The sequence below is a fragment of the Bufo gargarizans genome, chromosome 8, assembly GCF_014858855.1.
Source record: "Bufo gargarizans isolate SCDJY-AF-19 chromosome 8, ASM1485885v1, whole genome shotgun sequence".
Classification (NCBI taxonomy): Eukaryota; Metazoa; Chordata; class Amphibia; order Anura; family Bufonidae; genus Bufo; species Bufo gargarizans.
In genome coordinates this window covers 3754800-3782491 of record NC_058087.1, presented here as the reverse complement: position 1 = coordinate 3782491, position 27692 = coordinate 3754800, and the positions used below count along the sequence as shown (strand labels likewise).

The 27692-nt window shown below is 45.3% G+C and overlaps 1 protein-coding gene across 1 annotated transcript in view; it reads left to right on the top strand.

The window, feature by feature from the left end:
• KIF5C (kinesin family member 5C) overlaps positions 1–27339 on the top strand; it is an 80963-nt gene extending 53624 nt beyond the window's left edge. The window contains 13 exon segments of the mRNA XM_044303440.1: positions 2999–3205; positions 3978–4124; positions 4656–4844; positions 5307–5424; positions 7615–7691; positions 9642–9751; positions 13849–13950; positions 15025–15085; positions 17210–17281; positions 17923–18027; positions 19534–19750; positions 20107–20220; positions 25460–27339. Coding sequence (XP_044159375.1) covers positions 2999–3205; positions 3978–4124; positions 4656–4844; positions 5307–5424; positions 7615–7691; positions 9642–9751; positions 13849–13950; positions 15025–15085; positions 17210–17281; positions 17923–18027; positions 19534–19750; positions 20107–20213 — 1512 coding nt within the window. The 3' untranslated portion in view covers positions 20214–20220; positions 25460–27339.
• Positions 27340–27692: the final 353 nt, after the last annotated feature.

The following is a 27692-nucleotide window of genomic DNA, read 5'->3' as shown; positions in this document are numbered from 1 at the left end:
AAACAGTCTTCAAGCTTTATCTTGGTCCCAGCAGGTTTTAGCATTAAAACTGGCAGGCAAACTCATCTCTGCTACATCTGTTTCTCTCTGGCACTGCTGTACTGACAGGCTGACTGTATGACTCTGCTTCTGCTGTATGCTGCATTTTTTTCTTTGTAGTCTGTCTCTAGATTAGGCCAAGGAACTGTCCTCTTGGCTCCTGAGGCTTTAAGCTTTGGCCTCCATGGCCAGCAGAGCTGAGGGTGCTCTGGCTGGTGTGGGCACGTCCAGCAGAGACGTGCCCCTGCACACCTTCCCCAAGCAGGGGGTAAGCTAGACTAACTCTCACTCATCCCCACCCTTCCTGCAGGAAGTGGGACTCGTCCACTTCTCCACAGAGGGGAGTTAGAATGGAATAAAAGGTTCCATTCTATCTAAGTACAGCTCTGTCGTGTTGGCTGCCACCTGCTGGTGAACCAGGCACATTACATTTGGACATAACAGTTACAAACATTAGAAATGCACAGTGTATAGGACCTGAACAAAATACATAAGATGACGGTTCGTTAGCGCAATAAAGACAGTAGCAGGGTGCAGCAGTGGTGACATCACTCTGGGGTGTTGCATCTCCTGTAATGAGCCCAGAAGCTGCAAGCAGCTGGATTCCTGTGATTTAAAGAGAATGTGTCATCAGAAAATCATGTTTTTGTGTTAAACACATTTTTCTTTAGAAATGCTGGTGAGTTTTTTTTGTTTGTTTTAATTTTCCACGTCACTATCTATATTTAATAAAAAATGTATATAATCCTGCAATTCTCTCACTGGCCACTAGGTCTAATATTATGTAATGATTTCCTTTTCTGTATAGGTAACTTTTCAGTAGTTATATCATTATCATCACAGGAAGGATTACAATAACAGATATAACCTCTGTATAGATAACACAAGATCCACCATTCACAATAGGTGATATCACAGCTTATCTACACCCTCCTGACCTCTGCACAGGTCACAGAGCATGCCAAGAAAACTCTCCCTTACCCTGGGTTCACACCTGAGCGTTCTGAAACGACCGGCGTTTACAATTGCGCATACAGAGACAAGCGAACGCCCATTGTCGCGCGTTCCCGAAAGTCTATGTACGGGAACGCGCTACAAACGCCCCAAAGAAGCTCAAGAGCTTTTTTGAGCGTCGGGCATTTTACAGCGCGATCGTACGCGCTGTAAAACGCCCAGGTGAGAACCATTCCCATAGGGAAGCATTGGTTTCTCCTTGTTGAGCGTTTTACAGCGCGTAGGAACGCGCTGTAAAACGCTCAGGTGTGAACCCAGGGTTAGAAGTCAGTGGGATCCCCTCCTGACCATTGTGTCTATGGCCCATAGCTGCTGTCAAAGAACAGGACCTGTTAACATATTTCAGGCCTAGTGTCCAGTGTGAAAATTGCAGGATTGTATACATTTTTTAAATCTAAAAAGTGACACGGAAAATGTAAATAAAAACGAAAAATACACCAAAAATACTAAAAACTTAGATTTGATCACTAGGTTATTTTCTGATGACATTGTCTTCAACGCTGAAGATTCGGACCTCTTGCTGCAATAAATATCATTCAATGAATGTGAACAACATTTTGGCCCCTTTCAGATAAAATTCTAAATGCTTATTAGTGATGAGCGAAGTATTGGAGAATTCGATCCGACTGCTTCGCCGAATTGTCAATTTTTTTTTTTTACTTTATGACGAATTACTTTGTCATGAGGCACATTTCTTTGGACCCCCTGTCATTGTACCCCTTAGATGCTGCTTTCATACTTAATCGCGGCATCTGATGTACATAAGGTGTAAAATAAAAAAAAGAACAATAAAAAATAATACTTACCTGATCCATTTGCTCGCGACGGGCCGGCCACCGCCATCTTGAAGATCTGGCACAAAATCTCGTGTGGCCCGAGATGATGTCATCACGCCGGCCGGCGTGGTGACGTCATACGTCACCGTGCATGGGATTTCATCCGAGATCTTCAAGCAAGATGGCGGTGGCCGGCCCGTTGTAAGCACATGGAGCAGGTAAGTATGATTTTTTTTTAGTTTTTTTTTTGTTGCATTTTTTCAGGTTAAATTGATTCACTATCATGAAGCACAAGAGGACTTTGTGTCGCTTATATTGCAAGAGCATAAATATAGGCTAAGCTAGAAGCAATATCCCCTTTTATGTATATTCATTTCTTGCTTGTTGGCTCTGATTTAAAGGGACCCTGTCACCAGGAAATTCACTGTAAAACCAGTTACAATGCCGTGAAGGGCTCGCTCAGCTGGATGTAATGATACCTTTACGCTGGGTTCAGACCTGAGTGTTCGGGATGGAGCGCTCTGTATGCGCGATTCTACGGGCGTTTGCAATCGCGCATACAGAGACAAGCGAACGCCCATTGTCACGCGTTCCCGCTAAAGTCTATGTACGGGAACGCGCGACAAGACGCCCCAAAGAAGCTCATGTACTTCTTGGGGCGTCGGGCGTTTTACAGCGCGATCGTACGTTGCTTGATTCTGAAGTACTTTTAGTCTACATGCAAATGAGCAGTTAAGTGCACCGAGGGCGGGTCCAAGCCACTCTGTGCACACTTGATCCTCCGCCTACCTCTGCCAGCCCCTCCCTTTTCTTCCTGATTGACACAACCAGGTCAGATGATTATACAGGAACCTGGCCCTGCCAATCAGGAAGGAGAAGGAGGGGCTGACAGAGGAAGCAGGAGGAGCCAGGGTGCACAGAAAGGCTGGGGCCCCGTCCTTGGTGCACTTAACTGCTCAAGTGAAAATCCAACAAATACAGCAAGTCTATAGATATAGAATGATACAGAAGGCTGATGCATAACTACCTGCACCATTGATAGGAGATTCATTTGCAACCAACCCCGAGTTGTGCTGGGATAAAAGGTCAGAAGACAAGACCGTCTTTTTTTGGTTTCTTCTTCTGTATTTGATTCCCTTTTTAAAAAATAAATAAAATTTCTCTGACAGCTCCTGGCATCAACCCGCAGAGATTATGAGAAAATCCAAGAGGAATTGACCCGGCTTCAGATTGAGAACGACGCTGCCAAGGATGAAGTCAAGGAAGTTCTCCAGGCCCTGGAGGAGCTGGCTGTAAATTATGACCAGAAGTCTCAGGAGGTGGAGGACAAGACCAAGGCCAACGAGCAGCTGACAGATGAACTGACACAGAAAACGGTAGAAGCCTGATCATCGGGGTTTTTGTCTTTTGATTGCAGGTGACCCTTGGGCTATGCTATGTATCTCACTGGCTGCAGGATTCATTGCACTTCTGCCACTGAAAATCAGTTCCATCTACCTACAGTATGCCTCGAATTGTATGAGATGAGAAAAAAATCATTCTATATTGTTCTCAAATTACGCTATTCCTGCTATTCCTATGGCATTTATTTGATGCCCCACGACCCTGAGAACAAATGGGCTGCAGCGTTCATTTAGCGCTGCGCCCAATCTAAATTTTCTGTGCACAAGAGGTGATCCCGGGTGCCTGGCTGTGCAGGGAACTGCAGTCCGCCTCATTCACTGAGCTGGGGCTCCGCTGCAGTTCCCTGCCTAGTTGGGTGCAAGGAAAAACAGAGAAGGGAGGCCCTTGCATTCTCAAGATCACTGTTGATCCCAAAACCTTGAACTGACCATAAAGTGCAATCACCTTACAAGATGTGAATACCCCTTCCAGCATGCTCTTCGGCAGTGTCAGGTTGGCATGGCCAGGACAGGTTTTCAGTCTCTGGATGTAAACAAGAATGGTTTCCTTTCATTGACTGCAAACAGAGATTTTGAAAACTGTGTACAGTAAAAACGTGCAGTAAATTAGAAAGTTGCAGAACATTTCTTCATGGTTTGGACATTTTTTAATGCTCTGCTCTAGTTGCCGACCAGTCTTTAAGCTTCATGCACACGACCGTATCCGGAAAATCCTAAGCATTGGCGTGATTTTCTCTCTTCAAAGACCAGTCTGGTTGTAACACAGCGTGAACTTCATCAGCTGCAAGAACTCAGCAGCCACCAGAAGAAGAGGGCGAACGAGATCCTAAATCTGCTGCTGAAGGACTTGGGCGAGATCGGGGGCATTATTGGCACAAATGATGTCAAAACAGTAAGTTGTTGTTTCACTGACATTGAGCTCTCGTAGGCTTGTGCCTCACTTATTCATACCTATAAACATTAGAGGGGTTGTCCGGATCTAGAAAAACATGGCTGCTTTCTTACAAGAAAAATGGAGTGGAGCTGTAATACCAGACAGAACCTAAAGGTGGCGCTGTTTTTGGAAGAAATCAGCCATTTTTATTTCTAATCCTGGACAGCCCCTTTAAAGCTCCAGAATCTCATTTCGGAGACTTTATACAAACAGGAGCAGCGGCTCCGGTTAGTTAATGCCGACACGATTTTGGTGTTAATACCGCAGTTTTACCCTCAAAACCACACAATACTAACAGTCATGTTAAAGGCTGCGCGGTTTTGCAGGTAAAACCGGTACTACTTCCACTTGTGTGGCCATGAACTACTAGATTGAAAGCTGCACCCACCGCGTTCCGGCGTGGCTCACGGTGGCAGCGGCTGCCGCGTCCTGTGTAGCAGTTCACTTGTGGTAGTATGTTTTATACCATATTTAACCCTTTGTTTGTAGCTGGCGGATGTGAATGGCGTCATTGAAGAGGAGTTCACCATGGCCCGTCTGTACATTAGCAAAATGAAGTCTGAAGTCAAGTCTCTGGCAAACCGCAGCAAACAGCTGGAGACAGCGCAGATTGAGGCGAACCGGAAAATAAATGCCACCGAAAAGGAACTTGCAGCATGCCAGCTCCTCAGCTCCCAGGTAGGTGGCTTTATTTATTGGAGTGAAGAATTCAGAAAGATGAGGGTCAAAATGGACAGCCTGTGTATAGAGGCTTTAGTTGGCTCCATATAGCTTGGCTGTTTATATCTATGAACTAATGTAGATGTATTTGTTTTCAAGAGCTTCCTCATAAAATACCATGACGTGTACTTAGATGTATCGATTGTTTCTGTAGCACTCCCGCTGGCAGTGAGTGGTATTGCAGTCATTATACATATCTTGAAATCCAAGTGAAATTGTTTTGGGGAGTTTTTAGACTCTGTGACTTGCTTTTTCCTTATCTGGTTTGACACTTTTTATATAGCTGGCCATATAGTAGGTCTTTTTGTTTTTCTTCTTTCTCTGCCAGAGATCATTCATAATTTTAGGGAATAATTAATGACTTTGGAGATTTTTAGATTTTTGCCTTTTTGTTCTATACTTTTTTTTTTTTGTTGCTAGCATGAAGCAAAGATCAAATCCCTGACCGATTACATGCAAAACATGGAGCAGCGGCGCCGACAGCTGGAAGAGGCCCAGGATTCTCTTAATGAGGAGCTGGCAAAACTCCACGCACAAGGTAATCAGTCATCTCCAATTATAACTCATTAAGGTAGAACATAATTTTATTCCAGTTTTGTATTATGCACGACCTCTCTACACAAGATGCACGCTTTCCCTTGAGATTAGGATTTTGCAAGTTCCATACATGGAAATGATGGAATTCCATTTTCTACCATTATTTACTTATAGACTCGGTGCAAAAGGGAAAACCATTTACAGAACCAGTTGGGAAGACAAATAGCTGCTTCTCACATTGTTATTTCCCCACACATGAATGGTGCTGTTTTTGGGACTGGTCACCATGGTGCCTTCATTAGGCTAATCGTGGGGGTCTTGGGAGTTGGTACCCTATAGATCAATTGAGTGCCCCCTTTGAATGGTTATTCTAGTTCTAATGATTAAATGGATTGATCGAGTGGTAAAAATAATTTAGAAAAGCCTCAGAATGCTGACAAAAACAAAAATCCTTCTTGCCTCACCACCCCCCTGCTGGTTCCATTTCAACGCTCCCTGGTCCCCAGTCTTTACCTCCTGATGCCGCTGACAAGCAGGAGATTGCCGGCACAGCCAATCACTGGCCACAGTGGTGACCATCTTCAGACAGTGGTTGGCTGACCGGATGTTGCTTGGGTGACAACAACTAGTGAATGACCGGGGAGCATCAAGAATGGGAATCGGTGCAGTTTGATCTTTAAAAAAATACAACAAAAAAAACTGTCAGTACATATGGATCTAATAGAGGGGATCTGGCTGACTTGGTACATCTGTGCTATACGTGCAGTACTCCAGACCTGCTTGTATTATTGTGTTGTAATGTCATGTTATGTTCTGCAGTGCATTCCAGCAAGAGGCGCATGGTTGGCAGGAACAGGGTTAACCAATCTGTTCCTCCCTCTTGGTAGGAGTGGGCTGGTCCTCCTTCCTGCCAGGAGGAGGAGTTCCAGAGTAGAGAGTGTGGAGGAAGAAGGCACATGCTTGAGCTCCGACTCCATGAGCCTGATACTATTCTCCTGTGAGAACCTAACTCCAGGAAGATTGACAGAGTCAAGATATAGCTTTTCCAAAAGTTGCAGAGGATATAGTCAGCAGAGTGACCATCAAGATTCAGCTTCACAGACCCTGCTGCCGATGAGGGAAAACGGGTCAGACACCCATCACCTAGAATCAGGGGCGTAGCTAAAGGCTCATGGGCCCTGGTGCAAGAGTTCAGCTTGGGGCCCTCTTCCCTCAGTGCTTTGTGACCAGGGAGGCACATAGCCTTCATGCTGCCTGAGGCAAAAATTTAAACAGCACCACCCCCTCATGCCAAATTCTCGACCTAACCCCTTTCTCTGCAGCCAGAGGTGTAACTTAACCAGCTTGCACTTTCTATAATACTGGTGTCTTCTTATATGGCACAAGGGTCTTTGGACCCCCTCAGTCTCCTTGGCCCGGTAGCAACTGCTACCTCTGCACCCCTTTGCTACCTCTGCATAGGTGTCCACACAATGGACACCTATATCCACAAGTGCCTGTATGTGCCACACAACCAGCCACCATACCTCCGCATCTGGTGCCAGAGAAACTGCAAATTGTACCTTCTACTGCTGGATGTGCCACACATTATATTTTGCACTAAATAAGGGACTTTTATACTTTTACTTCTGGCCCGAATCTTCAGACCACCTTTTCACTACACCGATCCCCAGGGAGCAATGGCCTAAGGGTCCATTCACACGTCCGCAACGTGTTTTGCAGATCCGCAAAACACGGACAGCGGCAATGTGCATTCCGTTTTGCGGACCGCACATTTCCGGCACTAATAGAATATGCCTATTCTTGTCCGCAATTGTGGACAAGAACAGGACATGTTCTATTTTTTTCGGGAACGGAATTGTTTCGGGAACGGAATTGCGGACGTGTGAATGGACCCTAAGGGAGTACACCGTGACACAACACCTCATCGGGGCTACTACCACTCCCATCCTCTGCATCGGCTACTCTTGGGCTCACCACACATGTACATGCCTGTATGCAGAACCCTTGTGGATTTCTACCACTACTACTGCTGACAAGCTATAATAAAAATCTTGCAAAAATGAAAACATTTTAATATTTTTAAAGGGTGACTGGCAATAGCAAACCATTGCAGCAGTCTAAAACGTGCCAAAATGTCTGTGGGAAGTTCTAATGATCAATCAAATTAATGATGTTTATTCATTTGCAGAAAAAATGCATGAAGTCTCCTTCAAGGATAAGGAGAAAGAGCACCTGACCCGTCTCCAAGATGCCGAGGAGATGAAGGTAGGAGATAAATACATGCAGCAATGAACCATACATTGTGTGCCATCCCTGTTCAGTAAGGCCCCTTTCCCACGGGCAAGATTTCCATACGTTGCGTGAAAATCGCAGCATGCTCTATATTGTGCGTTTTTCATGCAACGCAGGCCCCATAGAAGTAAATGGGGCTGCGTGAAAATCGCCAGCATCCTCAAGCAAGTACGGATGCGGTGCGATTTTCATGCATGGTTGCTAAGATGAAAGTCTATTCACTGTATTATTTTCCCTTATAACATGGTTATAAGGGAAAATAGCATTCCTAATACAGAATGCTTAGTAGAAGGTCAATTGAGGGTTAAAAAAATAAAAAATTAACTCACCTCCTCCTCTTGATCGCTTAGTTGCCGATCTTAATCATGAGCTGCCGGCTAAAGGACCTGTGGTGAGGTCACATCACATGGTCCATCACCGTGGTGATGGACCATGTGATGAGCTCAGTGACGTCACCACAGGTCCTTTGACCTACGCGATCAATTGGAGGAGGTGAGTTAATTTTTTTTTTTTAACCCTCGATTGACCTTCTACTAAGCATTCTGTATTAAAGAATTCTATTATTTTCCCTTATAACCATGTTATAAGGGAAAATAATTACATCTACACAACACCCAACCCAAACCTGAACTTCAGTGAAGAAGTTCGGGTCTGGGTACCACAGTCAGTTTTTTAATACGCGCATGCAAAACGCATTGCACCGCGCGATAAAAACTGAACAACGGAACGCAATCGCAGTCAAAACTGACTGCAATTGCGTACCTACTCGCGCGGGTTTGCCGCAATGCACCTGGGACGCATCCGGAGCCAAAACGTGACGCCCGTGTGAAACCAGCCTAAGGGTATAGCTGAAGCAGCAGATCAACACCTTCTTTCAGCACCTTTCGGCAGGCAACATAGCCAAGCTTAAAGTCTATGTCCGTCTCAGCAAGCAGTTTTTTTTTTTTTATTGCTCCATTGCATGTAAAAAAAAAATGCAACTTTGCATATAAATGTTGTACCATTTTGCAGCTGCTGTGCAGACCTATGCATCACCATGGTAACAGATTACAAACAAACCCTGCGTAGTCTGATCCTGCAGTCATACTCCCTTTAATCTGTCCTCTACTTCTTTGCAATCTATTAAATGTAGGTTAGGAAGAGGTTTGGGAAAAATGGAAGGGAATATACCTGCAGGTTCAAACTACACAAGGTTTGTTGTCTGTTGGAGACCATAGGTTTGCATAGCACCTGTAGACACATAACAATACAAAATTATTTGCAAAGTTGCTTTATTTTAGAAGTGCTGGAGCAATAATAATAAAAAAAAAAATTGTATAGTTCTGTAAACTTTAGTTTTCCATTCTTTTCCCCAGATAAGAGAGAGCTCTGGTCATTCAAGCGACCCTCCAGTTCAAGAAAAAAAATCACATTAACTGGGGAAAGAAATGAACACTTACCTGGTGGTGACCTTCTTTTAATTTTTTCAACCACAGATCCGCCAATTCCAGGCTTCTTTTCTGCCATCCAAGATGGCCGCACCACACTGTGCATTTTGGAGTCCAAGACACTTCCTGCTGGCCTGGGATTGGTCATCACTGCTCCGTTCAAGAGAAGGGTTGGACAAGCAGGAAGTCTCTTGGACTGTCAGTGTGCATCAGGTCCTCTGAGAAGCAGTGCGGCCACCTTGGATGGCAGAAGAGGAGTCCAAAAATCAACGGATCTGCGGCTGAGAAAATGAAAAGGAGGTCACCAGGTAAGTGTTCTAATGGTTCCCCGGTTAATATGAATATATTTTTTTCTTGAACCGGAGGGTCGCTTTATTCTACGTGATGTGATGACACAATGAATAGATTGCTATTCTGCACAGTGCCTGCATCTTCTGGGGAGTCTACCATAGGTTGGTGATAACCGCTGTAATGTTCTTGTGTCACCATTGAGTAGACGACACTGGAGCAGCAGATGGAAAGTCACAGAGAAGCTCATCAGAAGCAGCTGTCTCGCCTACGTGATGAGATAGAGGAGAAGCAGAAGATGATCGATGACCTCAAAGAGTGAGTATGGGGACGGCTGCACCGCGACTTTTCTCATTCTGCCTGTATAGGTGCCAGCAGTTTGCGGCATTGCTGTTTTTGGTCTGTGGAGATAGAGAGGCTCTGTCACCAGGATCAACTTAATTAGACCAGACACATTGCCGGGTGGGGTTCATCTAGATGAGTAAAATGATGCCTGTATTTTTTTTTGTAGTTGCCGACACTTTTATTTTTATGCAAATGAGCCATAGGAGCACCAAGAGGTGGACTTATATGGTTTGAGCACCGCTCCAGCAATGCCCCTGGTGCTTCAAACATGTTCCCTCCCTTTAGATAGACAGGACTAGACTTCACATCTAGCACTGAGTTCTGGCGCCTGTGCACTCATTGGCTTAGGCTACTTTCACACTGGCGTTTTGGCTTTCCGTTTCTGAGATCCGTTCAGGGCTCTCACAAGCGTCCAAAACGGATCAGTTTTGCCCTAATGCATTCTGAATGTATAAGGATCCGCTCAGAATGCATCATTTTGCCTCCGATCAGTCACCATTCCGCTCTGGAGGCGGACTCCAAAATGCTGCCTGTCCGCCTGACGAAGCGGAGCCAAGGGGATCCGTCCTGACACACAATATAAGTAAATTGTCACGGCGGACACGAACTCAGATACACAAAAAACCAAATATACAAGTGTTTAGGCTAGATTCTGGGGACAGGTCACCTCCTAGCACATCCCTGACTTCTCTCCCTAATGCTGCTAAGCCCACATTCAGACCTTGATGGTAGGTATGAAGTGTCCTCGTGCCTGGACTGCAAACACCCTAGAATCCCTGAGATGGTGAAAGGGAAGAAGGGGCAGAAGAAACACAAATAGCCTAGACCGCAAACAACACAAACAGAAACGAAACTTATCTGAGCTGGAACAGACAATCCTTCCTTCCTGAATCCAAGGCCAGAATGAATTCTATAACCCGCAAAGCCCTCTGGGATTGAAGGCAATTTAAGCCAATGACCCCACCCAGAGCACCTGAAGGAAGGTGGATCCAGCATGATTCCAAAACAAACAAAAGGTTAGACACGTGCTGCCAATCTGACAGACCTCCGCACACCGTCCGAGCAGGGCATGACATCAATGGGGACGGATCAGTTTTCTCTGACACAATAGAAAACGGATCCGTCCCCCATTGACTTTCAATGGTGTTCATGACGGATCCGTAATGGCTATGGAAGACATAATACAACCGGATCCGTTCATGACGGATGCATGCGGTTGTATTATTGTAACAGAATCGTTTTTTGCAGATCCATGACAGATTCGCAAAAAAGGCTAATGGGAAAGTAGCCTAACACAGCGCGTGCCAAGCAGGAAAGATGTTCAGTGCACTTGCGCTTTTAATGTCATTCCACTCGGAAGTGGAGGCACCATTGGCTTCATCTGCCGTCGCCTCCACTTCCGACAATGACGCATGCGCACTGTATGTCTTGCTCTTAGCTGACGAGTGCGCAGACACAAGAACTTAGAGCTAGATGTGAAATCTAGCGCTTTCAATCTAAGGGCAGGGGGCGTGTTTAGAGCACCAGGGGCATTGCTGGAGTGGTGCTCAAACTGCATAAGCCCGCCTCTTGGTGCTCCAATGGCTGATACAGGTAACGTTTTACTCAGCTACATCAACCCTACCAGACGATATGTGTGGTTTAATAGGATTGATCCTGGTGGCAGAGCCTCTTTAAGGCAGTATTCCATGCAATATAAGGTCAGTATTGTGTATAAGACACTAAAGGAGTTTTCTAGGAGTAGAATACGGATGTCCTGTTCACTTGCATGTGCTTGAGCTTTAATACCAGCCATGGCCCTTGGACATAAATGGAGCTGTTTCAATAGAAAAAAATGCAGACCTTTTTTTCCCCTAATCTAACACAACCCCATTGAATACGCTGGGTCATAAGCTACTTTTACTCTAAATTGTAATTTTAGCAATTATTCTAGCTCCGATTCCTGCTTGGATTGTTTTTTTTTTACCTCATTTGCAGTTTTCTCTTAGCCCCCATGCTTGAATCCTACTTCCTGGTTTATTATGTGCCTGCTGGTCCATCATGCCTGAGGTCAGTGAGATGTGTCCTGACATCATCAGATCGTGTGACACCTACCTTGCTCTTACCAATGAGACTTCCTACATCCTACATTATAAGGCTCCAAAGCAGGACATAACCTACAGCAACTGAAAATCAAAACCGATATACCACAGGGTTGGCTCAGTGGTGTGTCTTGGTTTTGTGCTGCCCTAGGCGAGACTAAACTTGGGCACCCCCTTTAATATAAATTTGACCCACCCCTTCTCCCCCCTCTAACCACTCAACGGGTCCCAACCCCCTTACCCCATAAAACAACTAAGTTTTTGAAGACAGCAGGCTTAGGGATCAGTGCATTGGTGGCCGGGGCCTGGCCTCAGTGTTCACAGTGACCGTGTGCAGGATCCGCTCTGCACTTGGAGGAGATAAGGCTCACCCTAGCGCTGCCAGCCCGTGACTCCACCTCTGTGTGACGTCACGGCGGCAACGCGCGGACGGAAAAGGCAGGGGAGGTCGGGAGGAAGTCAGGAGGAGGAGGAGGAAGTAAGTCTTTCAACTCCTTCACTATGTGGCGCCGGCGATGCCGCTCGCATAGTGAAGGATCGGATCGGACAAGGGGCAAAAAAAATATTTAGCATATTGTGTAACTATCACTAAGCAAACAAGGCATTTTGCCGCCCCATTGGCAAGTGCCGCCCTAGGCAAATGCCTTGTTTGCCTTGTGATGGATACACCCCTGAGTTGGCTAATCACTTTAGAATAAGGCAGTTTTGATAAATGGTGGTATTTAGGGAAAGTGATATAACAGCGATATCTGTTGTGGGGGGGAAACATGTATATTAGCGGCACAACCGCTTTAATATATTTCCTGCATAGTCAGTGATCCTGAGAGCACAAGGACTTCTTTTCTTGTTCGTGGCGAATCTAACTTCTAAGAGAAATGGCTGTCACATTTCTGTAATGGTAAGTTCAGACACAAATAGGCAGCAATTTACTGGACAGTACAAGCGGCTGGGGCTTCCAAAGCCTCATCTGCAAGAAAATCAGTGCATGCTATGGATTTTCAATGCCACAGCTTTCACCTTCTGTAATGAAATCTGCCACGTACTAACTGTTATTGGATACATTTGTGACACCCCTAGTGGTGCTGCCACTCCTACACCCTGCTGCTGTCCTTATTGGGCTAACCTCATGTCATCTTATGCATTTATTTCCAGATCACTCAACACTGTGCAATTATAATAATGTTATGTAACTGTTCATGTAATGTGCCTGGTTCACCAGCAGGTGGCAGTAAACACGGCAGAACTATAGTTGGAGAGAATGGAACTTGCCATTCCATTCTAACCCCCCTCTGGAGAGTACTGGGCTTGTCCTATTTCCTGCAGGAAGAGTGGAGACCAGTTAGTTCCAGTCTAGCTAGAAGAGTGTGCAGGGGGAAGTCTCTGCTGGACGTGCCCACGCCAGGCAGAGCACCCTAAGCTCTGCTGGCCATGGAGGCCAAAGCTTGAAGCCTCAGGAGCCAGGAGAAAAGTTCCCTGGCATAACCTAGAGTCAGACTACATAGTGAAGTGCAGCATACAGAAGAAGCAGAGTTATACGGCCAGCCTGTCAATACAGCGGAGTCAGAGAGAAACTGATATAGCAGAGTGGAGTTTTCCTGCCAGTTTCATGCTAAAGCCTGCTGGAACCAAGACAAAGCCTGTAAACCATTTTGGAGAACATTTATGCAAAGTAAAGCCGCCATTGAACTTCATCTCAAGGTCTGGACTCCAGTTATTCTTTTATCCCTCAGTTATTCCCCCTATTTATTGCTTCAGAGCCAAAGCCTGGAGTCCAGCCGTATCCAGGTAGGAGCACCGTGACACACATAAAGAGACATTTTAGGCCGCACTATACCACTCAGCATTCCTACACCTGGGACGCGCGACATAGATGGCCCTAGGGGGAGGCCGCCCATTGCACATTGTTGCACTGGTGTTTTATAAGTTGCCGTGAACTGGGGTTTAGTCTTCTTATTCCGATTTTCATTACTTTTTGCATCATTTTTAAAGCCTCAACCAGAAGCTGCAGCTCCAGAAAGACAAACTGACCTCCGATTATGAGAAGCTGAAGGCCGAAGATGAGCAGAGGGAGATGGAACTGCAGGAACTTATGTAAGTGCCCCCTGAGCATTGTATCCACTGGTGTTTGGGGGAGTTCAGGAGGACTGCAGCTCCTGACAAGACTTGCACTAGTGCCGGGCATGCAATTTTTTTATTGTCTCAATGCCTCTAAAATTAATTAATTTTAAAAAATCCTATCATTTTGATCCACAGCTCCTATGGAAACCAATGCGTCACCATGGCAACAGACAACAAACAACCCCTGTGTAGTCAAATCCAGTCATATTCCTTTACCTTTGTCCCCTAACTGATATTAACATATGGTTGGTAAGTTAGCAAGGACTACAGTACAGATGGAAGGGTGTGTGACTCCAGGACTGGATGAAGAGTTTGTTTTCTGTTACCATGGAGACAGTGGGACATTTTTAACTAGAATTTACTGCAAAGTTATAGGTTCACTGAGAGAAAATATGGGTGCGATGGTGGACCTAGCCTTTATAAAATTCTGTCTGCCCATAGCCACCACTAGGGGGAGCTTACTGCATTGAACTCAGTAATAAGATATGCAGTAAGCCATACTCATGACCACAGATGGAAGGTGCGAAGTAAACTCCTGCCATCAGTATAGCATCAAATAGGGTACCTGCCTATATCAGGCTTAGGCCTCTTGCAGACGAATGTAAGGACTCCGTGCCTGTGCTGCAGTCCGCAATGCACGGGCCCAGACCCTGGGTCAGCCGCATGCGGATCGCGACCCCATTCGCTTGAATGGGGTCCGCGATCCGTCCGTTCCGCAAAAAGATAGGACAAGTTCTATCTTTTTGCGGAACGTCAGCACGGAACGGAACACCACAGAAGCACTCTGTAGTGCTTCCGTTCCGTTGTTCCGTTCCGTTCCTCACCACATCTCCGGATTTGTGGACCCATTCAAGTGGATGGGTCTGCATACGTGATGCGGAATGCACACGGCCGGTGTCCAGTGTATTGCGGACCCGCCGTATGCCAGAGGCCTTATACATTATCTAATAACGTTTCAAAATGTTGGGAAGTTTGGCTCATTCATGTAGGATATAGTTGTATTGTGTAATATAGACTGTTTTATTTGCCTGTGTCTTATGTTGGCAGGCAGCTTAATGAGAAGAGGGAGCAATCACGGGAGGATCTGAAAGGCCTAGAGGAGACAGTGGTATGTACGTGGCAAGAGCTATGATGTTATGGGAAGCGTAGAAATATATTGTGACCTAGTAATATCTCTGTTTATATCAATTCGTTAGCAGACCCCAACGTCCCCAGTGCAGGCCCCCAATTAGCCAGATCAGGCCCCTCCCAAGTTCTCCAGTCCAAGCCTTAGGTTGTTTCCCCATTAGTCACACCAGGGCCCTTCTCCGTTCCAGGTCCTTCATCACTTTCCCCATTAGTCACATCCGGCCCCTTCCACGGTCCCATGTCACTTGCCTTATTAATAATATCAGAGCTTAGACCACTTCCTCAGTCTTGGCACTAGGGTTGTCACGATACAAAAATTTTGATTCGATTTCGTTACCATAAAAAAGTATTATTATTCGATAGCACGCCAAAAAAAACACCATAAAAGCTGCGTGCATTTTATGGAACGTCCAGCCCATAATAGAACAGTCCAATCCTATTTTTGGGAGGCGACAAGGTGATAAAAAAATGGCGAATCACGCATTTTATTTTATTTTTCTGTTATGGCGTTCAACGCAATGGAGATATTTTTAAATATTTTAATAGTTCAGAGTTTATTTAGTTTATTTATTTTTTATATATTTTATATGTAAAATTGGGAAAGGGGTGATTTAAACTTTTAATATTTTGGTGTTTTTCTTTTTTACTTAATAACTATTAGCCCCCTTAGGGGCTGGAACCTTGTCCTATTCACCCTAATAGAGATCTAAAGCACAGGGCAGCAGGGAGCTTACCATGGCAGCCATGGAAGGCTTCAGTAGCATCCTGGCTGCCATGGCAACTAATCAGAGCCCCGCAATTTCACTGCTTGGCCTCCAATTGGAAGCTGCCACTGCCACCAATGAGGAGTGGGGGCGCCTGTGGTCACTGGGCCACCAATGAAGATAATACGGGGGTGGGTGGTGCACTGCGCCACCAATGAATATAATTACCCCTTAATAGAAATGTGTGCGGCGGATGCCAGCCGTATTACATCACTGGCACCCAGTCTCAATGACAGGGATCCTGCCGAACCACGGCACCTGAGGGGTTAATTGACGGGATTCGCAGGATCGCATGCCCTGTCTTGAGGCTGGGTATGTGATACGGTCAGCACCCGTTGCCTCCATTTGTATCTAAGGGTTTATTATTATCATTGGTGGCAGCAGCAGCCACGTCACAGTGGGGAGGGAGGGCGCGTGCCATGTTCACTAACTGATACTAGGCTGTGCAGTAGCTCAGCCTAGTATTGGAAAATAGTAAATCTCGTTATCGGATCGATCCGGGTCTAAAAGTATTGATTGGGTCTCGATAGTTCAATACCCGATGCAACCCTACTTGGCACCATATCACTTCCCCCATTAATCACATCAGGACCCCTCCCCACAACTCCAACCTAGATCCTACGTCATGTTCCCCATTAGTCACATCAGGGGCCCTCCCTTCATGCCCAGTCTAGGCCCAGTATCACTTCAACCATTAAAGGGTTTGTCCATGATTAGAAAAACATGGCTGCTTTCTTCCAAAAACAGCACCACATCTGTCCATGGCTTGTGTCTGGAGTCAATGGGGCAGATCTGCAGTACCGCATACAACTTGTGGACAAGGGTGGTTCTGTTTTTTAGAAGAAAGCAGCCATGTTTTTTTCTTATCCTGGACAACCTCTTAGTCATATAAGACTCCCTCCTACTTCCCCAGCCTAGAACATATGGCATTTTCCCCATTAAGCGCATCAGGGCCCCTCCCCACATCCCCAGTCTAGGCCCTATGTCATTTTCCCTATTAGTCACATCAGGGCCCCTCCCCACATCCCCAGTCTGGGCCCCATGTCACTTTCCCTATTAGTCACATCAGGGCCCCTCCCCACATCCCCAGTCTAGGCCCTATGTCATTTTCCCTATTAGTCACATCAGGGCCCCTCCCCACATCCCCAGTCTAGGCCCTATGTCACTTTCCCTATTAGTCACATCAGGGCCCCTCCCCACATCCCCAGTCTGGGCCCTATGTCACTTTCCCTATTAGTCACATCAGGGCCACTCTCTATTTCCCCGGCTGTTTGTGATAGATATAGATATATTTTTAATATCTAATAATCCTAAAATCTCTCAATCTTTGTCTGGTGTAGGCCCGGGAGCTTCAGACTTTACACAACCTGCGCAGACTCTTTGTTCAGGATCTCACCACCAGAGTGAAGAAGGTTTGTGTGTTCTTCTATAATTCTATAGTAAATGTCGACAGAAGGGTTGGGGACTTAGCATTTGTGCTCAATGCTCAATACAGTGGGTTATAGCTGCAACCTAAGACTACATGCACACGAACGTTGTTTGTTTCCATGTCCGTTCCGTTTTATTTGCGGATAGGATGCGGACCCATTCATTTCAATGGGTTCGCAAATAATGCGGACAGCACACCGTGTGCTCTCTGCATCAGTATGTCCATTCCGTAGCCCCGCAAAAAAAATAGAACATGTCCTATTCTTGTCCGTTTTAGGCATTGTTACAATGGATCCACAAAAAAAAACGGATGGCATGCGTTTTTTTTTGCGGATCCGCAATTTGAGGACCGCAAAACACATACAGCCGTGTGCATGTAGCCTAAATCTAATGTCAAAACCACACAGAATCCTAATACCATAGGGTACTTTGTCAGTTGACAAACACTACTCTGCTGCATGTACAAACTGAGCACTGCTACTACTGTACGCAATGTACTGCGCAGGAGCTTTCTTACATGACCGCTGTATTTACTGGGTGTGGAAAGGGTATCCATCGTGTCAGATATGAGTGTTTGTTTCCTTGTCCTTTATTCCCCTGGATTAAGCTCTCGATGTGTTTGCAGAGTGTGGAATTGGACAGTGATGACGCCGGGGGAAGCGCAGCGCACAAACAGAAGATCTCCTTCTTGGAAAACAACCTGGAGCAGCTGACAAAAGTTCACAAACAGGTGAGGCCTGACTCGCCTGAGCCCTGCTGACTGATGGGCTGTTATGTGCAGTGATCCGCAGCAGAACACATCTATGTGTCAGTTTATAGAATGTCCACTAGGTGTCACTAGTCCATAAAGAAATACAGATCAGACTCACTGTGACCCCTAGGTGCTCAGTATATCACTTCTCAATGGAACGTAGCTTGTACCTCCAAGTTCTTAATTCAGCTGCATCATTGAAATGTGCCTCATACATTAGTTATCGGGGGGTCTGACCTGTGTTATCTTTGTATGGAGGTCGGTAGGAGATGCGTACCATCATCAGCCATTGAGATTTTAGGGTAAATCAGAATTAATTCTGAATACTAACAAGCATGGCTAGGCTGTAAAATGAAAAAGCAGATAATACAGCCAGAATACATACAGGATAGGAGAAGACAGCTATTGACTGCACAAGACGAGTCACGAATAGCCAGCGAGAAGTCGCAGAGGTCTCTAATAGTACTACATGTGATGTGGGGCGGCTGGGAGGTGAGCTCTGACCCTAAAGTGGACTTCAGACAGCCATAATGTGCAGCGGGCTGCCCCCCAGGGGAGATGGGGTCCCAGTGTTTAGGAATGCCGAATGGTATGTTGTGGCCCTAATAGTTTGTGTCACGGTGCTCCTACCTGGATACTGTCGCTCCCGGGGTTAGGCTCCGTAGCAACAAAGGAGTTGGTGTAGTTGGTGAAGTAATAAGAGCACAGACTTGGGGAAGTTTAATGGTTTTTACTTGATTAAAATTGCAATAAACTTGTGTCATCCAAACAATATTTGATCTTTCTCTTGGCTCCAGCATGCTAAGGGTAAACTGGCAGTTAAACTTGAATACTTTGCTTTATCCTCTGCTGCTGTACTATTCTCTGGCTTCAGCCTGGTACCTATCAGCTTCAGAGAGTGAGGTATCCTGTGCCCCGTTTTGCTGAGTATGGGTCTTTGGATCTGTTTTGCCTCTCAGAGGTACCAATTCCTTTTATATATCAGGAGTGGGCTGCTCTTTGAGCTTCTTTCCCAAAGCTCCTTCAGCATGGAGGGGAAGCGCTCCCTCACCACACAATGCTGCTTCACTCTCTTGCTCCAACTCTCAACTCAACTCCAATTTAACTCTACTCTCAACTCTCTGTCTCCAGCTTCCTCCAACTCCTTCTTTGGTAGGAAGCGGGACTAGCCCACTTCTGCCCAAAGGGGGGAGAATGGAACGGTAAGTTCTATTCTATCTAAAGGTACTCTCTGCCAGATACACTGCCACCTGCTTGAGAACCAGGCACAGTGCATGAAATACAATACATAACAGTTACATAGCAATATTATTAAGGCACAGTGTCAGAGGACCTGGAATTAAATACTCAGATGACATTCTCTGCTAGCCATTAGAGACAGTAGCTAGGTGTAGGAATGGTAGTGCCCCCTCGGGTACTACAAATTCTGTATGTGTGCCCCCCTACGTTGCAGATGTCCCCCTGATTTTCGTGGCTTTCTTTCAGCTTGTCCGGGATAACGCAGATCTGCGATGTGAACTTCCTAAACTGGAGAAACGTCTTCGGGCTACTGCTGAGCGAGTCAAGGCTTTGGAAGGCGCTCTTAAGGAAGCCAAAGAGAACGCCATGAGGGACCGTAAACGCTACCAGCAAGAGGTTGATCGCATCAAGGAAGCTGTGAGAGCAAAGAACATGGCACGGAGGGTGCACACTGCCCAGATTGGTGAGCACTGAGGCTACAAAGCTTTACCCTGTCACCCCCAACCCATCATAGTAATATACATTCATATGTTAGCTAAAAGAAGTATCAGCAATATATTTTATACTCGATTGTAGATTGTAAACCCTTAGTACTTTTCTAGGTTGTAAGGGAAGGTTCACACTATCGTTCACCGAATGCGGCATTGAAGTCCCAGAAAACCCTATTAGTATAAGTCCATGTACAGCGAATCCACAGCAAAATCCACCTGTTACCTTGTGCTGCAATCCTCTGCGGATTGTACCTGTGCTAATCCTCAAGTCAAAATCACCACGTGTGAATGCGCTCTAGTCATTACAGTCTTTTCTGTTTTAATCTAGCAAAACCAATTCGCCCCGGACATTACTCAGTATCCTCTCCTACAGCTGCACATGTCATCCGAGGAGGGGGATCTGTGCATTCATCCTACTACCACAATACAAAATAATTGAGAGGTAAGTGTATGCGTCTGTTCTCACTTTTCTCCGTCACTTCTATCTTCACCTCTAGAAATGAGCGAATTTCTTAAAATTTCAATTTGGCTGATTTGCCGAATTTCACCCAAAAATTCGATAGCGCCGTCCCCGTCATTGTACCCCTCAGATATCGCGTTCATACATGATCTCGGCATCTGAGTGTAAAATTAACAATAAAAAAAAAAAAATTACCATATTTTTTGCCCCATAAGACGCACCTAGGTTTTAGAGGAGGAAAATAAGAAAAAAAGTTTTTCATTACACCTTAGGTCAGACCATTAATCAGACCCCCAATATTAATCAGACCTCAGCTCACAGCCCCAATCAGATCCCCAATGTTAGTAAGACCTCAGATCAGAGCCCAATATAAAGAAGACCCCCAATCAGACCTCAGATGAGACCCCCATGCCTCATATCAGTCCTCCATGCCTCATATCAGCCCCCAGCCATATATAATTCAGCCCCCAGCCATAATTCAGCCCCCAGCCATAATTCAGCCCCCAGACATAATGCAGCCCCCAGACATAATGCAGCCCCCAGACATAATGCAGCCCCCAGACATAGACATAATTCAGCCCCCAGACATAATGCAGCCCCCAGACATAATGCAGCCCCCAGACATAATGCAGCCCCCAGACATAGACATAATGCAGCCCCCAGACATAATGCAGCCCCCAGACATAGACATAATGCAGCCCCCAGACATAATGCAGCCCCCAGACATAATGCAGCCCCCAGACATAATGCAGCCCCCAGACATAATGCAGCCCCCAGACATAATGCAGCCCCCAGACATAGACATAATGCAGCCCCCAGACATAATGCAGTCCCCAGACATATGTAATCAGCCCCCATCCATATGTGATTAGCCCCCAGTCATATATAATGCAGCCCCCAGCCATAATTCAGCCCCAGCCATAATTCAGCCCCCAGACATAATGCAGCCCCCAGACATAATGCAGCCCCCAGACATAATGCAGCCCCCAGACATAGACATAATTCAGCCCCCAGACATAATGCAGCCCCCAGACATAATGCAGCCCCCAGACATAATGCAGCCCCCAGACATAGACATAATGCAGCCCCCAGACATAATGCAGCCCCCAGACATAATGCAGCCCCCAGACATAATGCAGTCCCCAGACATATGTAATCAGCCCCCATCCATATGTGATTAGCCCCCAGTCATATATAATGCAGCCCCCAGCCATTATGCAGAAACCCCCAGCCTCAGATCACAAAATAAATAAAGCACTTACCTCTCCTGGTGCTGGACGCTCCTCACCGCTTGCGATCTTCTTCCTTCTCCTCCGTCGGCTGTGCTGTGAACTGGCGCGCACAGCATAAGGTCACAGAGCGCCCTGACGCTGTCCGCAGCCTCCACAGCTGACAACCGAGGACCAGGAAGCCGAGTACAGAGCCTTCCCCGCTTCCTGGTACTCCGGTACTAATGAGCGCTTCCATAATGGAAGTACTCATTAGCATTTGCCCCATAAGACGCAGGGGCATTTTCCCCCCACTTTGGGGAGAAAAAAAGTGCGTCTTATGGGGGGTAAAAAATACAGTAAATCAAACTTACCGCCTCCATTTGCTCGCGACGGGCCGGCTGCCGCCATCTTGCTTGAAGATGTCGGCCAAAAACCTGTGCGGCTTGAGATTACATCATCACGCCGGCCAGACTGATGATGTAATCTTGCACCGCACGGGATTTCGGATGAGATCCTCAAGCAAGATGGAGGCTGGCGGCCCGTCGCGAGCAAATTGAGCAGGTAAGTTTGATTTTTTTTGTTTTTTATACTATTTCAGGTTAAATTGATTCGCTGACATGAAGCACGAGGAAATTCGGCTTCTAGGCGAATCGAATTTATCCTGAAATTCGGATCGAATTCCACTTGGATTTGGTTCGCTCATCTCTATTCACCTCCATAAATTCTGAATTAGCCATCGCTGAACACTTGGCACCCTCGTGCTGGTCTCCACAGCGTGTTGTATTATAGTCTACAGCTGCATTCACAATTTTGGAGCTTCAGAGCTGTCTGCATTCTGGTAAGTGGAGTGTTTTACTGCAGGCACAGAACAGTAATTTCATGTAGGGAAATGAATTCTCTTGCCCTATGCACACCCTGCGTTATAAGAGTGTAGCTATGCTGTTGTGTTTCCAGTGCCAACCAGCAGAATAGTAAGTCCAGCTCTGGACTATAATAAAAGTGTAAAGCTTATTTCACATGAACAGTGCGGAATTAGGGCTCATTCATGAACGTAAGGGCTCAATGCCCATATTGCGGACAGTAAACGGCCGGTCCGCAATATATGGTGATTGGCCATGTGCACTGCGTGCTGCAGATGCGGACCGATTTACTTGAATGGGTCCAGGATTCTCAAGATGCAACCAAAGAGAGGACTTTGCCTATCTTTTGCAGAGCGGAGGCATGGACTGGAAGGCCACTAATGCACTACAGAGCGCTTCCATGGACTTACAGGTCCGTGCCTCTGTACCGCAAAAAGAGAGAACATGTTCTATCTTTGGCCATATCTTGCAGATCGCGGACCCGTTGACTTGAATCGGAGTGGACACGGCTGGTGTCCATTGAAAGGAACGGGTCAGGATTCAGTCCGGATGCTGTCTCTTCACAACACACATCGCATCCGGGCAGAAAACTCGCTTGTGCAAAAGATGCCTAAAGCAATGCATTACTCAACTATAGAGCGTCTGCATATAAACTGATAAATAGCGATCATAGGAGGGAATATTTTGGTCATGCTCTGTCACTCCGGATGTTGCCACTAGGCGGCAGTGTTGCTTCAAGCTTTTTCATGTTCCCGTGAGTTGCCTATATAATACTTTACATACTTTAGATTTAGAGGGTAGTCCAAAGTTTTTCCCACCCCACCTCGGACATTTCCACAGGATATGTCCCAAATATTTGATAGATGTGGAACGCACACCTGGAGAACAGAGGTCCCTGAACCCCCAGATGAGGTTTCCCTAGCTCCCATAGGAATGAATTGGGAGAACTGTGCACATGCACCACCTTTCCATTCATTCACCTCCTGGATGCAGTAGTAGTCCCAACCCCTTGGGCACTGGCGGCCCTCATTCTCATATAGCTGCACTTCCCAGAAGTGAGACCCGTATCTGTTAAACATTTATAGCTCATTCTCTGGATATGCCATAAATATTCAAGATGGGAATACCACTTTCACTTTAAAGGAGGCCACTATTTTTCCATAAACCTCATCAATTTTGTCCATGGGCTGTTTGACATGGCAGCTCAGCCCCAATCACCTGAATGGTCTGTAGTATAAATTGTCATACAGTCTTTTCCCTCTTATCTGGATAAGGAGAGGCTGACGGTAGTGATATTTAATGGCATAACTGACAGGCAGTCCATAAAATCCCCTGCGCCATGGTGCACGAGTCTGACATTACGTGAAGCATGCGTTCCTCATGGCTCGGCAGTACTTGGCAGCCATGTGAATCCGCCTGGTTATGGCTTCCTCCGTCTTTGCTGATGCACTAACCCGCCCTGTAACGAGAGCTATGGAGCTCGTCCATCCCGTGCACATCCCACCTCTCCCTATGGAGGTCATCTTTATTAGACCTCGCTGGGTTAATGTGTTTGGATCTGTAATTGCACATCCTGGGCAAGGAAATGGAGCGGCTCGGATGATTACACTGGTTAATATTTGCTGGTAATAGCCAAGGAGACGGCTCTTTGCGCTCGGGACATGTAGGAAGGGAACTTGGGAAATTTGTTTATTATGCTACATTCACACGTCAGTTTTTCATGGCCATTTTTCAGCTACTTGTGGAGCAATTTTGTCTGTCTGTCCATTTTCAGTGACCGTTTTGCATCCATTTTTAATGAGCATTAAAACAGGTGAATTAAATTGGCTTTTTATTTTCTTTTATGTTATCCCACACCCTGCAGTGCCCTCTGTATACACAAGTGCCCCCTGGGTATCACCAGTATTATGAATGCCCCCTTAGTGGCTCCCAGTATTCCCCCCTTTGGCCTGCATTCTGCTTGTGTAAAAAATAAATATAAAATTGCAATAATACTCCCTCATCCACTCGCACACGCAGGGATGCTCATTCTTCACTGGATGCAGCAGAAAAAAGGACCTGCGCTCCTTGGAACATCAGGTCCTGCTGCATCCAGTGAAGAGCGAGCATCCCTGCGTGTGCGAGTGGATGAGGTGAGTATTATTATAATTTTTTTATTTAAACCCTGAAAGACCAAGTGTACCTGTTTTTAACTGCCATGAGCTGGGTGCATTCCTTTCTAACTGGCCTTTAAAAATGGTCCCATTGATTTCAGTGGGATCCATCTGGCCGTGAAAATGGCACAAAATAGGACGTCCTATTTACTGACTGCTGCTATTCACTGGCCTTAAAAAAATGATAAAATGAATAGCCCCGTATACTTTACTGATAATACAACCATCTGCATCCGTCATGAACAGATCTAGTTGTATTATCTTTAACATAGCCAAGACGGATCCGTCATGATCTCCATTGAAAGTCAATGGGGGACGGATTTGTTTTCTATTGTGTCAGAGAAAACGGATCCGTCCCATTGACTTGCATTGTGGGTCATTCTCCGCATCCCGGGACGGAAAGAAAACCGCAGTGTGCTGCGGTTTGCTCTCCGGTATGGGAGCGCAACCAAACGGAACGGAATGCATTTTGGAGCATTTCGTTCTGTTCAGTCCGATATTCAGACCCTATGACGGATCTCAATACCGGAAAAGAGAAACGCTTTGCTTTAGCTCATACAACTGATATATCAGTCCAAAATAATATGAATAAATAACCAATAATTTAATATACAGAAAAAATCATCTTTATTAATACATATAGAAATAAAGGCCATCGCAGTGAATAAAAACAATTAAAACCAGAAACAATGATAGGTCATTATGCTGCAAGGATTCGAGCATTATAGCATAATGAACAAAATACACACTGTCCAATTCAAGTAACCGAAAGTCACAAGGGATGTATTTGAGCAAATCACACTATATGCAATAATATAAAGTGCACGTGCAATAGCCGCAAAAAATATAGAAAATACATAAAAATACATGTCAAAAAACATCCTAAATAAAGACAGCAAAAAAGGTACAGACCCATGTTGGACCAGCTACACTGCAGCAACAGACCACCAAAGTAATGCCCCATCCTTACCTAAACACGCGTCTCTCTCTCCAACAGATTAGAAGATCATCGCTAAGCATGTGGCGCCACCAGCTTCACGCTCGCCAGTCGTACACATGTCGATGCAACTTTCTGAGCTCTTTACAGTCATGAAGAACCAGCCCTGACTCTCGCCTTTCATCCAGCGTCTTCATCAAAAATAAACCATCGATGTGCAGAGTTGTGCTTATCTCAGCCTATGTAATATATGGAACATGATCCTTCACTGAATTATGCCGCTGTGACCTCAAGTGACCGGCTGTGCCGCCATGTTGGTGCAGACGTTTTGCTCTGTGTTTGTTCTTGGAGGGGGTAAATTTCACCCCCGAAAGGCTCTTTTGGCCTCTCAATCGGATCATTGGTCTGTTACATGTTACACCCCTCTTCTCCTACTTTCCTTTCCGTGGTTACAAGAATGAATGAATAAAAAAAAGAAAGAATAAAATAAATATTAATAAAATAAAAAAAAGAAAGAATAATAAATATTGAATAATAAAAGTAATGCAAAACACGTGAAGTCATATATAACTGAAATGTATTTTTATGGATATTATGCAGTGTTTGGGGAGGACATTGGAATGTTAGTCCTTCTTCTTGGCCCTTAGTTCATTGACTATTTCTGTCTTGAAGACTTGAGCAATCAAACCCTGACTGGTTGCTAGGGACTTCCTACATGACTTTCTTGAAATGACTACGGTTGCTAGGGAGTGTCTCCCTAGCAACCAGACTGTGAAACATGACATAGCAGTTCCAGTCTACACTGTATTAGCACCTTATGGCCATACTATGTTATTTCACATCTCAGACTGTGATATTAATCATATTTTCCCCAAAATTAGGTGGCAAACAGTATATTATATCTGGTCAGCTAGCCCCTTTTGCGCCATGCCATGTACAATTTCCATGGTGTAATAGTATGTTACAGCAATGGTGTGGGCTCTGGAGTTGGCTGGCACCTGGCTCTCACTACCAGGGTCGGAGCTAACTCCAATCGCGGCAGTTTTACTCCTCAGACCGTGGCAGCTGAGAGGTTAGATAGAGGGAGCGTCCTCTGTCCTCCCATTGGCACCACACGAATGCAAACGTGCCAAGTAGTTGTAATGGCAGCAGTGAGCCTTCTGAAGTCCCCCGAAATGTCCCTGCCACTACTACAGGATGCAACAGGCTGCCTGCCAGAATCAATATGCACTGTAATACATAAGTATTACAGTGCATAGTAAAAGGGACAAATAAAAATCTGTAAAAAACACTTAAATAGTTTTTAATAATTTGTAAAAAAAAAAAACATTTTATGAAATTAAAAATTAAAGAAAAAAATAATATATATATACGGTATTTAAGATAATTATAATTAGTATTGAAGTGTCCATAATGACCTACGTCCTACTGTAATCTATTAAATTATTTAACCCACACGGTGGATGATGTGAAAAAAAAAAAAATTCCCCAATGCCAGAACTGTTATAGAAAGTGGAATAAAAAAATGATTAAAAGTTTACATGCATTCCAAAATGATATCTCTAAAAACGACAGATTGCCCCACAGGAAAAAGAGCCCGTACGCAGCTCCGTCAGAAGAAAAATTAAAAAGTTATTGGGGTCAGAATAAAATATATAAAAACACTATATAAATTTAATATCTCCATAATCTGACAACCAGCAGAATAGTGAACGCCGTAAAAACAAAACCCTAAGGCCTCATGCACACGACCGTTGTTTTATTCCGTGTCCGTTTTGCCGTTTTTCGTGATTTTCTGCGGACCCATTGATTTTCAATGGGTCCGTTGAAAACTCGGCTAATGCACCGTTTGCCACCCGCGACCGTGATCCGTGGTCCCAGTCCGTCAAAAAAATATAACCTGTCCTATTATTTTCACTGAAAACGGTTTGCGGACCCATTCAAGTCAATGGGACTGCTAAAAAACGCGGAGACACACAAGATTGTCATCCACGTCCGTTTTTTTTCCTATCATTTGTTCAGCAAATCTGTCTTAGACTTTTTTTTACTTTCCTTCATGTCTGGTGATCCTCCAAAAATAAAGGAAGACACACGGAAACAAAAACGGAAACGGATCACGGAACAACAAAACCCCATTTTGCGGAACGGAACACAACAACGGTCGTGTGCATGAGGCCTAAAAACAATAGTGCATTGTCAGACCAAAATATTTTTTTAAAATCTATACAATACAGTAGAGGTAGCCCAAAATGGTGACCTTAAAAAATACAGCTTTGCCATCATACAGCTATGT